Source organism: Micropterus salmoides, unplaced genomic scaffold (genome assembly GCF_014851395.1).
Source record: "Micropterus salmoides isolate LMB-PRFRI ecotype aquatic unplaced genomic scaffold, ASM1485139v1 Ms_hic_scaffold_12, whole genome shotgun sequence".
NCBI classification, from domain to species: Eukaryota; Metazoa; Chordata; class Actinopteri; order Centrarchiformes; family Centrarchidae; genus Micropterus; species Micropterus salmoides.
Window position 1 is genome coordinate 508,900 of NW_024040263.1, and position 18,605 is coordinate 527,504.

The 18,605-nt window shown below is 41.0% G+C and overlaps 1 protein-coding gene across 20 annotated transcripts in view; it reads right to left on the bottom strand.

The window, feature by feature from the left end:
* The window catches only part of cacna1ab (calcium channel, voltage-dependent, P/Q type, alpha 1A subunit, b), a 142,769-nt gene that overhangs the window by 27,817 nt on the left and 96,347 nt on the right, over window positions 1–18,605 (bottom strand). For 12 of the 20 annotated variants that reach the window (XM_038712737.1, XM_038712719.1, XM_038712732.1 and 9 more), the window contains 9 exons: window positions 15,254–15,370; window positions 15,101–15,166; window positions 14,656–14,753; window positions 14,000–14,150; window positions 13,256–13,383; window positions 12,455–12,551; window positions 3,988–4,093; window positions 3,523–3,630; window positions 453–556 (listed from right to left, as the gene is read on the bottom strand). In XM_038712737.1, the coding sequence (XP_038568665.1) occupies window positions 453–556; window positions 3,523–3,630; window positions 3,988–4,093; window positions 12,455–12,551; window positions 13,256–13,383; window positions 14,000–14,150; window positions 14,656–14,753; window positions 15,101–15,166; window positions 15,254–15,370 (975 nt within the window). Of the gene's footprint in view, window positions 1–452; window positions 557–3,522; window positions 3,631–3,987; window positions 4,094–8,748; window positions 8,846–12,454; window positions 12,552–13,255; window positions 13,384–13,999; window positions 14,151–14,655; window positions 14,754–15,100; window positions 15,167–15,253; window positions 15,371–18,605 lie in introns of all 20 variants that reach the window. The other 8 variants (XM_038712738.1, XM_038712725.1, XM_038712730.1 and 5 more) reach the window with 3 other exon arrangements.

Genomic DNA, 18,605 nt, shown 5'->3' on the forward strand with positions numbered 1-18,605 from the left:
TTAACATAATTGTTCAGAACATTACCAACACCAAAAAACATAGTTGTAAATTGGTAAACCTTTGTAACACCACGTTCAAACAGCCCATGGTGAAAAGACAAAGAAAAGTTGAAACAGATACCTCTGTTTGCAAGCATTTTAAAAGGAATAAGGTTGACCAAGGGAGCAACAAGGTGCTTGAAAAAGGGGATAGACTTTCAGGTAGCATGCTAATGAAGGAAATAGCACAGGCTGAGAGGGAAGTATGGGGTTTGTCTGTAAGTGTAACTGGGAGTTATAAAGGATTTAAACGTATAAGATATGGTTCTCATGCTTTTAAATCCACATTTGGCAGAAAACAGGCAAAACTCAGTCCAAGAGCTAGTGGAAGCGGTATCAAAAAAGAAGGCCAGGAGGAGGAAGAAGAGAAAAAAGACTGTCGTTTTGCATACACGGAATTTCTCTGGGTCTACCTGTTCCTCTCGCAGGGCCTGCAGCTTTTTCGTTTTGCTCTGCCGGTAGTATTCCATGATCATCATGGCGGCGTAGATTTTGCCCACCGTCAAGTCTGTGGCTGCTGAGAAAATGACAAGTTACCCTGCAAGATTAGACCGGGGTGGGATGGGACCCTGAGCCGTGGGGGGAATGGGAGTGGGGGACGAGACATCAGATTGAAACACAAACCACTGACACAGAGAAATTCACAATAACATGCAGAATACACCAGCAGTGGGGACGATTCTGTTTCATACAATCAATTCATGGGGGAGGGACAGACCTGAAAATTAAGAAACCAAATATTCAGTTCTCAATTCCGTAAGTTCTGTTTTTTTCCATCTTCAGAGACCGGGGGAAGTTCAATCACAGAACATTTGGTCAGTGGTAACCAATAATTGTGAGCAAGAAAACTTGTAAGAGCAAAAATGAAAAACTAAATAAGTATTTTAGTTTTTAACAAGCTCAAAGTACTGTAAAGTAGGCCTACACCTCTCTGTTGCTCTCATTATAACATGAATGCAAACATATCTACTTTCATGCTTGTGTGCACACAAAACCTCATTCACATTGGCTAATACACTTTAATAAACAACTGAACATTTTTTATTAACAATAAATAATCAGTTAATGCAATTATGTACACCTATATGTGTAATAAGGGGACACAAAGGAAAAAGTCGCTGACAATGTGCTTCTGAGAACTGTATGGAAAGCAGGTCTTTTATTTACCTCCAAATAAATGTGGAAATTGCCAAATTTCAAAGGGGCATTCAGACTACGCAATTTAACGGGACAAATAACATTTTGTAAAATACTCATCGCAACAGAAACGGATATGATTTTGTTGTCTTAAAGGAACATTGTCTAAATGTTCCCCTCAACGGAAACAGAGCTGAGCTCACTTGCTGGTGTACATAATATTACAACACTGTACAGTTATTAATACATCAAAGCCAATAGTCTTTTCACAGGCAGATGCTGTACCTATCGCTGATCAGTCAACATTCTCTCATACTTGATTATCATCTAACCATATCAAAACTTTAGTATGTTTTATCTTTAGTCTTTATACTAAGGCTGAGGACTAGGTAGCCACCTCATTAAGAAAGCCTTTGACACCTCAGTGAAATGATCCATGGAAAACAGGAGCTCAATTTTTTTCTAAAAACTCTGCACATGTATCCCCAGAGTTTGGATGGAAAACATAAACATTTAAAATCAGAAAAATACTGAGCTTTGTTTTGGTTGTCAAATAACTTCACTGTGTAGTTAACTGTCTTACTGCATGAGTGGTGCCCTTTTCAAAGTGGCATGGCTACAAGTCTTCCAGCATCAAAATTTATATTAACTCATGATAAGATATGATCACACATATCTTATTCTCTTTTTATATCACTGGGCAATAAGACATGACAATGCATATCTTAGACCTTATTAGCTGTCATGCGTTTAGCCAAACAACTTGCAGGTATTGCTAAACATGCATCATTATACTTGTATTCATATTAACACTAAAATCATTGAAATAATTGTATTCTAAACAGATGGTCATTCATCACAATCACCTTATATAAACTTAGTAGACTAGATCTATTTTAGTAGTTTATTTGCTTCTCAATTTTCCTGTAGTGAAAAGACTTCTATAGAGGATCTTCTATAGCAGGCACCCCCTGATACCAGGACTAACTGAATGGGTGTAAAAATCAGCAGTGCGGGCGTGTGTGCTGCCGTGTCCACTCTGCTGTGTTCTATGTATCGGTGGACTTGTGTGCTCTGGTGTACCTACAGTGCATGTATGGTATGGTGCATTCATGTGTGCTATGTTTATCTGTTAACACAAATGATGCAGCAACTATATTTCAACTAGTAAGTAGATGCATCATTCATCTACATTTGAAAGCCACTGTGTGACCATTGATGCAAAAATCTGTCTGTTTTGCAAGAATCCAGTATAAAATGCTCCATCCCTTCCACAGTTTATTAAAACTGGGCTAGGTACACAGGTGCTGTAGGGACCAAATTTCTAGACAGATTCCTAGGCCTCCTTTGTGGTTGTGTCATTCAACAGGTTGTGGCCTGTTAGTTGCTGGTATATCCTTAAAGCAGGAGATATGTTTGCTTTTTAACCACGTGTTTGTGTAGACAACTGTCTGCACTGTGAACAGAATTGTTCACATACTGTGTCACCGGAGAATTCCACTAGAGGGCACACCAGACAACTCTCCGTGTACTGTATAGAACTTCCGATTTTGCATGATGTAAACAATAAACATGGCTCACAGCAGAAAAGGCGACAGCAGCGCCATCATGGATGGCATATGTGATTTACCGTCGTGCACAGACGTACTGCCCCTACTGTCCATGTGTGTATGGTATCTTGCGGACAAATAGTGTAAATAACTGAGGACATGCACAGTCAACGTTCCAAATGGATGCAGGATGCACAAGGCAGCCATGCACACGCAAACGTGTACTTGAAAGCAAGTATATCTCTGGCTTAAGGCTTAGTGCTAATTAATTCCCCTAGACTTGACAACAAATCATTTTACCAGTACATCCTGTGACGCAACAATACCTCTGGTTTAGACTTAGGCTTTCCACTGTGGTAGAGCCAGTGATGGGTCATGTCTTTGTCGTTACACTAGTGACTCCTATTGTTTGGATGGGGGAGTTAACAATGAGTTACTGACGTAGCACGTTGTCTGTCATGGTGACGCTATACAACAGGCCAGGGAGTCACCAAAATCCACTATAAATCCCCACGAGTCTTCAGACCCAATGTCATGGCAGTCTAGCCAGTAGTTGTTGAGATATTTTGCTCTGGCTCACAGAATTGTCAGGACGGATGAATGTGCAGAATCTCAATTGGTGTATTTATATATGCAGATGTGTTTGTACTATATGTACAATGTGTGTGTTTATGCTATTGTAGCCTGATCAGGAGATGCGAAGCATTGAATGACACTGACTGGTGGAAGCTGTCCTCTTGGTGAGTTGGTGATCGGACACACAAACACCACTATGCTCTGCTTTCCTGCAACTTACCCTTGTGCGGTGTAACCAGCAGGTCCAGTGTCTTCTGTGACAAGTTGGGCCAAATAGCCATCATCTCCTTTCTCAGCTCCGCATCCATCTGGTGCTTGTCTGCACCGCCTGGGTAGCCCCGCCACCCAGTGTTCCCACACACACGCATCAAACATTTGTACGTACATCCAAACATATACAAACACCCCACACGCATAAACACAGGACAAAGAAGGCACAGACCAAAAGGAAGGGCAATAGATTTTTAACCATTCACGCGTGTACACATTCGCACAAAACAAAAAAGTAATTTGTTAGTGTTAGTTTTGTTGCATTTGCTACAATTTAGAGCATTTAGAGCAGCAGATAAATAGACAAACAAAAGTCATCCCAATGAATTACCCAGGAATACCTAAGAAGGACAGACAAGAAAGAAACTGAAATTAACAGATAGAGTAAAGGGATGATTGTACTATAAGGCCATACCCTTAGCAATCTTTATATCCAGTGCAGTCCTGATCAGAGCCATGAGGGTGGAGTTAAAATGCACCGTGTTGTCATCAGCAACTGGCAGATCCATGCGCAGCAGCCTCTGTGGAGAGCCAGTCAGGATGAGAGGATGAGAAAGGTACGTGTCCTTGCTAAAGTGTGGTGTGCCTGAACCTCCAGGAAGGGGAGCGGGTGAGGGGTTGGGGACGGGGTTGAGAGAGCTCCATAGACAACAGCCAATTACAACTGGACTGGATTCGTCCTGGGTTTTATTTATTGTTCCCTGAGACAGTTTAGAGTTAAGGCAAGGAGGACTAGGTGTCACAATAATTCTTGCAGATTCAGATCTGATCAATGTAGCCTAATAAGTCAATACAGTGAATTTCCACTTGAGGCACTTCTGATCAGGTCCTCTGATAAATGAATATATTGAGTGAATGCATTCATGTGTTATGTCTGCAGCACAGTTTCATTAATTTTACTAGTGCATGCATTTGCAACTACAAGAACATTTGCTTCAGGAAAGAATTGAATAGGCGAGTCACTGAGTCTCCTGTTTTTCCAATGATACTCTACAAGACAGCACAGCTATCCAATGAGGGCCACCTGCTGCTAAGCAACTGTGAGAGCCGAGAACCACAAGGAAGAACAATCGGAGCTAAAATAGCCTCCGACCCAACCTGTGCCCATGTTCCCTAAATGTGTGAATGCATTGGCGCATTTACACATCTCTGTTGTTACACACATATAGATTTATAACAGTACACATACACCAACCCCCCCTCCCACCCACTTACACACAGTTATTTGCACAGACTGCAATTAAGGGTACTTAATTGGAGTCCTTTGGAGACAAAATAGGTTGACTAGAGAACAAAAACAGTATCACTGGAGTAATTCTGCAATTTAACAGGAGACTGCTGTTGTTTCATTAAACTGAGGCATCTGCTATAGAGCTCCCCCTACCTGTAAGGAGGTTCCCTGTCTTTACATGTCTATACCAAGTAAAACCAATGGAGAAACTTGCGGATAGAACGAAACAAGCTGGGCCAGCTAGGGCTGCTTGCCGTTCCTATCTCGACCAGTTGGCATCCATCAGATTTACCTACGAACATGAGCGTTGGGCACTAACGATGGCAAGCACGGCAGCACAATGGCGGTGGGGTTGTGTACGTGCTCGTGTGTTCCTGAGTGTGTGCGAGTGTTGGGCATGTCCAAAGCCAAGTGCGCGGCAGGCAGAGGGCATGGACCAACATCCACAGCGCTCGGCAGGCAGACAGGCAGGCTCGATGTCGCCCATAGCCATGCGACAGAGAGTGCAAGGACTGCATGCACCACACAACATCCCCTAGAAAAATCCCACAAACCAGGACACACTGAGCATGCAACATGCCTTAACTTCACTCCCATTATCTAAGCTGCAACTCTTCCCACCTACCCATTACCCACCCGACTTCCCTCAAAACCCACTTTCACAATACAAGCGGCCGTGCATCCGCGCAAAGAGAGTATCCTCAATCCAACTGGATTGATCCTACTGATTGACAGATTCTTCTTATCTTTTTTTTTTTTTTCGCTATGCACATTTTTACAATCATGGTTCCCGTAATCAAAGTCAAATTGGACAGCGATGGTAGTACTTCATATCAAGTCAAGATCTCTCTCAATGCCAAACGGGTGCAGTGTCTTAAGGGGTTGTAAGAGTTAGAGAGGATTAGAGTTGTGGCATTCCCTGAAAGAAGAAAAAAATCATAGAGAAGATCAAAAAGAGATGATTGAAGTTCTTTCTGTTTTTGTTTTGGACCAACCAGACTTTCTAGTAGTAGTACTTCAGGGTAAGGGAATGGGGGTCTATCAAAGGGGACACATGGTAGGGACAGCCATTAGTTGAGTTAAACTAGGCGACTCTAAGCTTGGTCATGAGATGTATTTACAGATAAAAAGGGAAGGGCGAGAATGAGGAGGGAGAGGAGGATTGTGAAAACACTGAAAGAGTATAAAAGGAATCAAGAAAACATGGGTCAATTGCAATTAACAGATAGAAGAACTGAATGTGTGTGTGTGTGTGTGTGTATGTGTATGTGTTTGTGTAGATAGAAAGGAAAGAGAAGAGAGAGGCTGGAAATTACAAAACAAGACAAGAGATAAAGACGAGGACTAAAAACAACACTGACATAAGTTTACTGAGGAGAGGTCAGTTAAAAAAACAAGGTGTCATAGCGATACACATTACTCAAAACTACTTTTTCCAGTAGCATATTGTCCACTAAAGGGAAGATCCAGAACTTTGTCTAAGCATTAAGAGTAATCAATGTCAAAAAGGTTCAAGATGTCTAACCTTCCCCTCTCTATTCTGAAAAAAACAAAAACACGAGGCCTTTCTGATCTCAAATCGTCCTTTAGTGGACTTTTTCTGTGAAACTGTTTCAATGAATACTGGAAGGCTTTGATGGCTGAAGTATGTGATGAGGGCCACTGCCAATACAGGTTGACATTCTGGAGAAAAAGAAAAATAATAACAAAGAGGAGAGGTAAGATAGAGACAGAGCGGGCTTGGATGGATGGAGGGATGCTATGAAGGAATGAAGATGGGTGTTGAATGCCGACAGACAAGTGAACGTAGAGGTAGAAGGACAGAAGAATGATAGAGAGAGGAAAAGTTGACAGGTAGGAAAGGAAAAAGAACAACAAAAATGAGAAAAAAGATCAAAGGGCAAAACGTAGGAAAAGACAGAGAAGAAAAGAGCAAAACAGGAGAAAAAGGAGAAGAAAGGCGAAAAGAAGGAAAGGGACAAAAGTGAGAAAAATGGGAAAGAGAGACAGGGTGAATTGGGTACTGACACCCAGATTCAATAAAGGATTAGCAGTTTGGAGAGTTTGCAATATTTGATCAGAATCATTCTGTTAACTCACCATCTATGAACAGCAGGCTTATATATAGGTGCCAGTCAAAGGAATATTTTCACTTGTGAGTGAGAGGGATTTCTGTCTAAGACTGGGAATCAAACCTCAATACTTGATTGGTACAAACAAAACTCTCTGTCCATAGCACCAATTAAGTAAAAACTGTAGTGGCTGAGTGTCATTGACTGTCTAGTCAAATAATAATAAAGATAATTCCTGAATTAAATAAACATATAGCCAGTTTTAGACAATTTTACATGAGTATCATTTTTGTATTAAGGTTAAAAAAAATTTAAAAAATAAAGTTCCAATTCTAAAAGCTTTTTGGGTGCAAAGATTTTAGAGTTTCTTGGCAAAACAAACATGATCAGCAATGTTATAAGAACTCTTTGCTGAAGCAACTCAAATCGTCTTTTCAATACTATTTTGGTGAATCTGGATGTCACTAAGAAAGAGATTGGCAGAGAGCATAGAAAGAGTTGGACTCTACTGAGGTGGAGAGAAAGAGTGGACACAACAAGAGACAGCGGATGCTGAAATACTCGACCAAAATCGTTACAGTGGTAGTCTGAGGCACAAAGAGAAGCCAAAGACACTGGTTTCCTTGGGTGTCAAAAAATCATCTTGAAAAAAGACAAAAAACTACACGGTCCAGCAGTTTTCCTACTGATTTTATTATGCATTATTATCTTTTGTATGTGCACAGTGTGTGTGAGTGGTAATGTGGGCATGTGTTATGTGTGCACTATAGTGCCATCCACAGGAATAAGAGACTCAGAGGACTGAAGACAGACACCCTTGCCGGTCCTTCTGTACCTGCATCGTAAGCAAATAGTTGCACTGTGTGAATACAACCCTGGTTAAAATATTCTCACTTTAGATGTTGTTCCCCTCCACACTAGGAATTTTCACATGAACAAATTATTTATGTTTCTTAGTGTGAAGCAATGGCTTGTGTAAGCTATATATTTTTCACATTTTAGCATACATAATTCCATATATATGCTCACATAGAATATCACTAATTACCACAAGCAATTGGTTGTCCTGGGGTCATTGGCGTCATTTACAGGATGTCATTTTAAAAATGTAGTGCAAATAATCATACTTGTAACACATAATGAGAAAATGTGGACCCAATAATATCTTTAATTTATACGTTATATATATGTTGTATACATTTTTTTGCCTTAAATTTGTAATTTATTCTAAAAATATTAATGTTACAACAGTACTTATACCGCAAGAAGCAGTAAAATATGCACACATCAATTTAAAAAAGTTCCTTAATTTGTTTGGAAAAAGGGAAATTCTTTGTCAGATCTGTGCTCTCTCTATGTTTTTCTGACTGGATTGTGGTTGTATGCTTGTATGTGCGCGTGCATGCGTCCGTGCAGGTTGCAGAAGGACTCGCAAAGCTTCCTCCGTTCCCTTACTCCTGCGGCCTGACGAGAGGAAATAAAAGAAAGAGGATTGACTACCACTCCACTATCACTTCACTTCACTGCACGACAAAAGCCCATCCTCCATCCCCGCGGTCGGAGAGAGAGAAGAGAGGACAGCGCTCACCACCACCACAACCACCACTAACAGACAATGAGGAGAACACCGCTGGGAGGAGGGAAAGAGGGAGGTGGAGGAGAAGGGGAAACGAGGAGAAGGAGGAAAGGAACAGGGAGATTTCAGCAGGTATGAGAGGAGAGGTTCTCCTCCCCAGCGATGGGGAGGTTAAAGGACGAAGATGGGAGGGGAAAAAGGAGGTAAGAAAGGAATGATGGGAGAAGAAGGGAGGGACAGAAGGAGGTGGGGTGGTGGTTGAGGGGGGTGGTGGGTTAAGGTGGGGGGCGAGTCTACCTTATAGGCGACCCGGGCGGGACACCTCTTCCCAAGGCCTAGCGGCGGACACATGTGTCTTAGCATCTGATACATGTCTGTGTAACTGATCCGGCCGCTGGGGTGTCCACAAATACACACACACACACACACACATATCACATGCGCACATGCATTCAAACACCCACACGCCAACACACACACACACACACACACACGACAGACAGAACATACAAAGACGGACGACGTTGAAACGAAATAAAGAAAAACAATGAGGAGTAGGGAAAGGGAAAACCGGGGGGGGGGGGGGGGGGTACAGAGGTGTGTTTGGAGGAGGAGACATGAGGAGAAAAAAGAAAGTCACCAACAAAGGAAAGGAAGAGGGAGGGAAACAAATACACAGAGGTTATTGTTTTTATCGCTGTGGATATGTGGTTGCTGTGGTGAGACAAAGTGAGAAAGAAAGTGAAAGAGAGAGAACGAGGGGGTGTGTTACGTGGCTTCTAGTCTGGTATATCATAAAGTAAGGGAGAGGAAAGGAAGGAGGGAAGGGAGAAAGGTTGGGGAAGGAGGGGAGGGTTGGAGGAGGAGGTGTTATTCAGTTTAGTTAGTTGTTGTTATACCGTTGAGATACCGTTCTATGCGAGGTGAAAAGGGGATTTGGGATTTTTTTAGTCTTTGCCCTCTTTCGCCGCTCGGATAGAACTGGCAGCGGGGCTTCTAGCAGGCAAAGAAAAGCACCGCTGCAGAGATCGGAGTGAGTCACAATGACAAGTCAATGCAGTCCGTTACTGAGGCTGGGTGTCCACCAGGAACCTCGGCTCACAGCTGCACCTCCAGATGTTCATGGGAGCCCATCCTAACGATGACAGGAAGGGTTGAGAGACCCCAACGGTGCTAACAGCTAGGTCTTGGCTTTTAGAAGGTCAATTCACCCTCATCAGAAAAATATGTTCAATCACTTACCATTTGTGATTCCTACAGTGAGGGAAAAAACTATTTGATCCCCTGCTGATTTTGTACGTTTGCCCACTGACAAAGAAATGATCAGTCTATAATTTTAATGGTCACCGTTTTTCTGGTTTGTTTTGTTGTTATTCCGTCTCTCACTGATCAAATAAACCTACCATTAAAATTATAGACTTTTAATTTCTTTGTCAGTGGGCAAACGTACAAAATCAGCAGGGGATCAAATAGTTTCCCCCTCACTGTAGCTATGCAGATATTTTCAGTTTTATGTGCCTTGGGTTTCACATGCACTACTCTGAGATTTCTGTCACCGCTTCAGTTACAATGGAGCTAAATAGAATTTATCACGCTCACAGCATCGAAACAGTGTCTCACGATAATCCACAGACCTCGCTGTGAAAGGATTCAATGGGACTAGAGTTCCACATTAATCAGGTAAGCGCAACAGCGACAAAGTGTTCAGACCGTGTGGATGTGTCCAAGCGCTCTATTTTGGTGCGTGTAGGTGTGGCAGTGAAAAGCGCAAAAGGGCTGGATGAAATATAAATAAAAAGGGTGTGGAGATTAATGAATCTCAGCTAGTTACACTACTGGTCTCAGAGCTCTGAAACAGCGGAGCCAAATTACTGTGAAGTATTACCAACAGCTCCACAAAAATGGAAAAACGCTTCTTGAGAAAATTATATTGTTGTCTGGATGGTGTAGAGTGGCACCATGTGAACAAACAGAGCCACAAATCTGCAGCCAGCGGCAGATGGTGCAGGTTATTTTTTTATTTATTTATTTATTTTTTTTACAGTAAGTTCAATGACAATAGAAGTAAATAATAAAAAATAGACCTATCTGTTTCCACAAAACTCAATTTAATTGCCTCAATAATTTTATTACTCCTCTCAGGTTCTGAGTCCCCTATTCATTTTTCATTTGATTATAACGGTAATGATTTACGGATGATACTGAGCCTCTTCCAGTTTATATAAATACTACTATGTAAACATAAATATAAGAAATATAAATACTCCAGCAGTTTTAATAGGCACTGTGGTATTTACCAGAAATATGTCACACAATAAGGCGTTTGACTACTATTGCAAATACATTGTAGCAAGTGTGTGTATTGGGACCCAATGTCTCAGCATATACAATTGAAACTATGTGCACGGCTACATTTCACCAGGGGTAAGTAGAGGTAAGTAGATGTTTTCTTTTATGATATGGGTGAACTGAACCTTTGACAATTTCTTATGCCTAAACAAAACACTGCAGCACCTTAAAAAGATCTTAACAGTCACAAAGCAAACGCAGATGTCATGACCAACAATTCTTCCCACAAGCATCTATTGACACAGGAAGTTCTTAAGAGGTACCTGGTGGACACAAGACCTTTTTATGCCCAGAGTTTCTGCCCCAAATCACACACACACCCTGCCCCTTTCCGTCTTTTCCCACATACCAGAGCCACAAACAGAGCAGGTTTGGCCATAATATTTTAGTATTTCATGTGACATTGATTATAAACTGCTCCATAAGGCCTGTTACATTCTCCACTCAAGGTGTGCCAACACAAGCATGTGGGATACACAAGCTCTCTGCTTACATAACAAATGCGCAGAGGGGAAGTAATATCAATGTGATCTGGGACTGGTGTATTTACCACAAAAATTGGCAAAGAGAATGAACCTCTGGTTTTATTGTACACAAAAGAGTTCCTTGAAAATAAAATAAAAGCTACAGTAGATTCCAGTGGGTTGAGAATGCGAGATGAGAAATTGTATATTTGACTTCCTCCCTGGTCGTTGCTCACCCTGTGCATTGCTATTTGGGTTGTTGTGTGTTTTTATCAAGAGCATGTAACAGGTCTTACAATAATTTACACTACAATAATTACAATAATAAAGCCACTATGTATAGGATTTTAAAAAATCTGACCTTCAGTTGTAATATCAAAAAGGATGTATGTTTTTTCACAAGGATTGTTACATTTTTTCTATAAATAAGCCATTAGGATAAGATTCTATAAAACATCTACACACAGTGGCTTTATTAAAATTAAATATTACACACACCTTAGCATAGTGTTTCATAACATGTGTCAGGGAGGCACAATAATTAGCAGTTTTAGGCAAATTAGCTGTGTGAGTGACTATAAGCAAAGTCTCTCTTGAGCTGTGGTGAGTATTCAGACCAAGCCCTCTCTGCATATGTCTCTGTACTAAAGTAACCCCACCTCCCTCACCCAAACCCAACTCAAACAAGAACAATGCACATTGCTCGACCATTTTCTGCCCAGGCAAAATTAGACAGCAAGCAGAAATAAAAGACAATGGCTGACTGGAGTCTAGACTCTGGTGTTAACATAATACTGAATTAAAAGTGAACAAATCAGTGTCATTTTCCCAGCGTTCAGTCAGAAGACAATAGCGAGTGCAGTGCACCACCTCATGCTTCACACACCGCTACTGGTGTGTGTGAGTGTGTACAAGAGTGTGTGTGTGCATTTCTGCATTGTCCCAAACATTCTCATTGTCATGTCAGAATGCATATACAACAGAAACCCCCCAAAGAAATGATTCAATGGTGAAATGGGATTAAAAGAACTTAATAATGCAAACCCAAACAGAAAAAACAAACCAAATGAAATAAAAAGTTGAAGTAGGAAAGAATTTGTTTTAAAAGTGATAAAGAGCGACATTCATTCCAGTCTCTTAAAGGCGAGCAGGTTGCGTTTAAGTTTGTGCTTTAGGGGTTTGGTCCAAACCTTGCAGGCCACCCTATGTGGGCATTTCTTGCCAAGGCCCAGGGGAGGGGAGATAACTCGCAATAAACTGTACATATCCTTATAATGTATGCGCCCGCTGCAAGAAAAATACAAGGAGTGGAGGTTAGGTGAGGGAACACACAGAATACAGAGAGAGAAAGAAAGAAAGAAAGAGAGTGGAGTTAGAAAAAGATGAGATAAGATGATAAAGAAGAAGAAAAAAGAAAGGTAGAAGAAGAGAGAGCATTTATTTATACTGAGAAAAATCGATGTAAGACACCTTCCTCTCATGCATGCCCACACACACTAATTACAGAGGGGGGGAGAAGAAGAGGAGAGGGTTACATTTATCTCAACTGTGCACACATTGTGCAATTAGAGAAAGAAGGCAGAAAGGTTCAGAGAGAAAGTGAGAGAGGAAGACAGGGATATAGCTGGATAACTCAGACAGGCCAGCTTTAACTAATCCACTTTTAACACCTATCATCACGTGATGTGGATTCTGTTTCATCACAACACTTCTTGGATGAGATCATGACACCAGTCTTTGCCCCAATTGGGACAGGAGAGAAAGTCAAGGGTTAAGAGTTACTTTACATTCAGCAATAGACCGTCCAAACATGTGTAGACACATCTAATGTTTGCCAACGTTTTACATTACACATCAGCACTGTGTGTATGTCATCTTTTTATAATACCGTCTGTATGTCTGTGTATTTGCTACTTCATATGTGTTTCTGCCTTTGTATTGGTTCGTGTCATTCTACTGCAGGTGTGTATGATTGTGTTTGTGCCACTCACCAGGCGGAAGGGTCGTACTCGGCCCATATCCTTACATACTCGTCCAGGTGATGTGGCCCCAGGATAGACGAGTCTCTGGTCAGGTACTCAAAGTTGTCCATGATGACGGCCACGAACAGATTCAGCATCTGGAACAAGGACGATGTAATCAAACGTCAGCAAAATATTTTTTTGTCATGGTATAATAATCAAACACTACTGAAAATCAGGGATCATGGATTTCAGATGTAAGACAGATGTTAGATTGGGCTTGCAGAATTGTTACTAGTGTTTTTTTAATGCTGATGACTGTTATGGACATCCAGCAGTTAGAGGAAAAATATGTGACTTTCTACCATGTATCTACAGCTGGATAAGTTTTAAAACTTTCTCATTTGCACGTGTTGTCACCATAGTTTAAAGTTGATAGGACGAACAGTTTGGCTCAGTGAAAGAAACACAAATGGACACGTGTCATTTGCCACACAACACAGTAGCAAACTGTTTTAGCCATTTTGGAACATGGTATCCAGGTTTACAAAATAAATACTGGTGTTTGAACACAGTGTAGTAAGACCAGGGAAGATGGGAGTGTTGAGAAATAAATGATATTATTCCCTTTAGGTTTGAATGTTCGCACATTTGTAACAAAAATATACTGTTTTCTAGTAAGGAGAGGTCATGGGATTTAATATAAAAATACACACAAATGCACATTTTAAATTAACTGAACTGGTTAAAGTGCCATTCTTTTTTAATTCTCACCAGGAAAGAACAGAGGAAGATGAAGGAGACAAAGTAAGTGTAGGCGAAGGTGCTGCCACATTCAGGCTCTGTGTTCCCTGAGGCCGGGTCGCATTTCTTGCCACCCAGGCAAGCCAACATGATCTCATGCCACGCCTCGCCCGTAGCACTCCTGCATGAGGGGAAACAAATGAAAGAGTGAAGTTAAAAAAAGCAAAAATTAAACAGAGTATGTTGCTGTGGCTCAGCTTTGGGAACATCAGAATTCATAAAAATGATAATATGCTGATGAATTTCAGAAATCATGGAAGTAGCAACCACAGACGAAAACTGATTTGATTATTTAACTATTAACTCAGTGCCAAGTGTGTTTTAGTTTTCTACAATGGTGCATTAGTTTGTTGGGACACAAGAAATTAAATACACTTACACATTAACACACACACACGCAAACACAACAGGACTGTGAAATGCATCTAGGAGTCGCTGAACATGTGTGTACGCAATATATACACTTGCAAAATCACAGTCCTTTAGAAATGTGTGTGAGAGCAACTATTTAAGGGTCACAGCTTGAAAATTACAACTCCTGTGGGTCACATGTTAACATTTTGAGAATGAGGAGGCCTGTGTGAACATTTCGATGTACATTGTATGTAATTGTCTATAAGACTCACCTGAACAGCAGCATTAGGGCCATGATGAAGGTTCTGAAGTTATTGTGGTCATTGATTGCACTCCCTTCCTCCTCATTTAGTGCCACATTCCCAAACAACTGCACACAAAAAAGAAATTACTGCATTTTCTCCACTCTGATGGTAACACTGAAACAATGTAGTACCAAAATGCTACGTCTGTATTAGATTTCTAATCAGCACATTTACTCACTCACAGTAATTACATTTTATTTTGAGGTACTTGTACGTAACTTGAGTGCTTAAACTTTGTGGTGCTGTACTTATTCTTCTAATTTATATTTAAGAGGCCAATGTTGCTTAACTTATTTTTTGTACTTCCACTGCATTTATTTGGGAGTTACTTTGCTGATTCAGATTTTGCATACACACCTATACAAATACATATAAGAATGTGTTTTAATGTGTTTAGATAGGCAGTACTCACCTGCATGCCGATGATGGCATAGATGAAGAAGAGCATGGCAATGAGCAGGCACACGTATGGCAGAGCCTAGAAGAGAAGATAGAGACAGGAAATATTTGTAAGAGCGGCTACATGTATTGTGACTATATGTAAATTCTGTTAATGACTGAATACCTTGAAGGACTGGACAAAGGTCCACAACAGGATGCGGATGGTTTCTCCCTGTCTCAGTAGCTTGATGAGGCGAGCCGCTCTGAACAGCCTCAGGAAGCTCAAGTTGATGAAGTTATCCTACAGCACAAAGGGAGAACACAGTCAGATTCACCAAACACATGACACTTTCAGAACCTCCCTCTACCAAACACAAAAAACAAAAAAACAACAGCGGAAGAACGAGAGGACAAAGAGAGAGGGGGGAAATTAAACCCAACAAAACATAACCAACTGCAAACATAATGGCTCTTAGTAGATTCAAGTATAAACGAGAGAAAGACAGAGAAAGGGTCATAAGACAAAAGAAGGAAAAAGAGAGGAAATAAGGAAACTCATAAGTCAAATAGTCTAAAGGTCATCATCCAATCTGGTACAGCAGAATGCTTTTTTTTAAGAGAACCAAATGCACTGATCTCTGGGGGGGCAAGCAGGCCACACAAGATGGAGCACAGTGCACTGTGCCTGTCAACCACACACACACACACGGCCAGTCACACACACACACACGGCCAGTCACACACAGACACAATCACACACACTTTCTCTGTGGCCTGAAGAGCATGGCTTGGGTTGTCTGTGACACCTCTTTAAAAAAAGCTTTTTTTTTTTCAAAATCAGCCCACATCCGGCATCTCATCTCCAGAGAACAGCACCCATTTTGTATCTGAGTTGGATAAACTTGGAGCGTTTTCACACTTGGGTTGAAATTGGGAGATTATTTTCCAGTCTGGACAGTTTGGTATCTTTGGTAAAGTGTTGCTATGGTCTTCAGCCCAGAAAGCTGGTCTCAGGTCCACCACAAAACAGTGTCTGGGGTTTGCTTTGAGCATGCTCTGGTGCTCTCTGAGCCAACACCAATTGTTATTACGTACACAAAAGGAAACTTTGTGGTGAAATTTGGAGCAAAGGAAATATTACTGTCAACTGTCAAAAACATACTAATATGTTTATGACACATTGATTATTTTTATGGGCCTTGTTTGAAGGTGCAGTTGGATCATGACCTACCCCACACCCAGGCAAGACTGCTTTCCGAAGTTTTTGCACTAAAGTACCAGTTGAAGATGAATAATGATGAGGATGCCTCTGACAAAATCTATCCATGCTTTAGAGTAACTCTTGTGTGTGAAAAACAATCCTGTAGTAATTACTCCATCTGCTAGACAAGAAGAAAACAAACTTGGGTACAGACTCAAGCATGTAGACCAAGTGTGAAAAGGCCCATAAACACACCATGGTCTCGACATGGATTAAGCCCAATGAATTTGCTGATTTTTATTGGTGGTTTTTACAGTGTCACAGAAAGAATAATGTAATGCACAACAGCCAAACTCCCTGATGAGGCATTGGCATTTTGTGGTTGACAGGCATGGCAGGAAGAGGAGCATGAAGAGGGAGAGGAAGAAGAAGGGACAAACGAGCAGCCTCAGTGCAGGCATGGTTTGGCATGGCAGCATACTCTTTGAGGGAAGAACCGGCCTACATGCAGACCAGTAAGGACCAGTGCGGCCGAGCACATTGTGAACTTTCACGCATTCCCTTCTATTGTTGCACTAAGAAGAGATTTTAGTTTTTCAATTTGCATCAGATTGTGTTGAACCAAGTGCTGGTAAAAGCTAGCTGCTAATGTTAACGCTAATGGTTTGTTGTAATGTTATGATAACACAAATATGCATACCCTCATACTGATGCAAAGAATATAAGTTATTAACGTATTGCACTTTAATTACATGTGATCTTTGAGGTGGTCAGCACTACCCCACACGGATGCTGTGAGTAAAATAAAATAGGTATAGTATCAAACAATCAACTACATGTTGAAAACGATCCCAGTCTACCTATTTTGGTGCACAAAACCTTTGCCAGGAGCAAAATATTGAAGTTGTGTTTGCCAATATTGTGTATAACGGCAGCCCATGTTCTATATCACTAATTTGGCTGGAAACATTTTTGAAACTTTGAAGACTTTTGAATTGAATGAATAAAGTACTGCAAACAGGAAACTTTTTTGCACTGCCATCAATCAAAAGCAAGAGTAAATTAAATATTCAACTTTAACATGTGCAAAACTTCTTACGTTTTCTAGGGAATTGCATATACATACATATATGTACCTGTATTGCTATGTAAAAATTTATTATGTTAATAATAAACCGTTCCATGTCATCAAGTACAAAGGGTTTAAAGGGTCATCATCCAGGAAGCGCATGCACTGCGGTTTAGGGTTAAGACTGGTCAAAGGGGAGCAGGTGACTGGGGGTAAGGAATGAGTCGGGGGTACGCATGACCAATGAGGATGCAGCAGAAAGCTTTGAGAGATAAATTACAAACCAACCAGATTCTACATGTGCGAAGATGTAGAAAGATGAATAGGGAGGGAGTTTTTTTTGTGGGTAAGTTGTAGTACATTGTGAGTGGGTGAGAGACATTTGTGTGAGTTTGTGTGTGTGTGTGTGGGGGGGGTGTTGGTCGTGTTTTTTATTGGGCAGAGGCATGGGGCGAAACGCACACCACCACCATCATTATCATCATCATCATCATCATCATCATCACAGCACCACCACCACATGGCATGGCGCAGCACGGATGGAAAACACGATGAAAGGATTTCATAGTGCATTTTGATTGGATGGATTTTATCAGAGGAGGAGGGAGTGGGAGGGGCGTAGGACGCCAACAAAGTAGAGAGGTTTAAAGAAAGCATGTAAAGAGATAGAAGAGGAAGACGGAATCATTATGGGTGTCATTAAAAAGGCAGTGAAACACAAGTTCAAGTCAACAACAACAGTTAGTGAGTGATTTGAGATTCAATATGTTCAGCCCCTCTTTCATGTCAGCCCTATTAGAAAACCATGTAGTACTTTCTTATTCTGTTAGCTTTAGCATTGGACAGCAAGAAACTTGTTGTGGCGTTCAGTTCTCCCTACAAAATTAGTAGTTATTTTAAGTAAAGTCATTAACTTCAAAGTTTTTAAGCATTTGCAATGTTTCCACTGACATGTATTTACATTGTCATTTTGATTATATGTTTTCTTTCTGTATTGTTTTATCCTCAGATTTTGATACGCTGTATTTGTAAAATTTGTTGTGTTGTGTGACCTGCATTTGCTGCATGACAGTGACTTTGCTCTGTATGCCATTTTGAGTTAATTCTTGCACTGGTCAAAAGTGTGCCGAGCCTTCTTTTCTCCTTATTTGATTTGCTGGCTGTCTTGCATTTGCCAGTCAGTAGAGAAAAAGACTGGTCTTATTAAGTAGATGTTGGCTCAGTTTTGGGGAAATGTAGTCTCCAGAGCTGTTACAAGACAAAGCC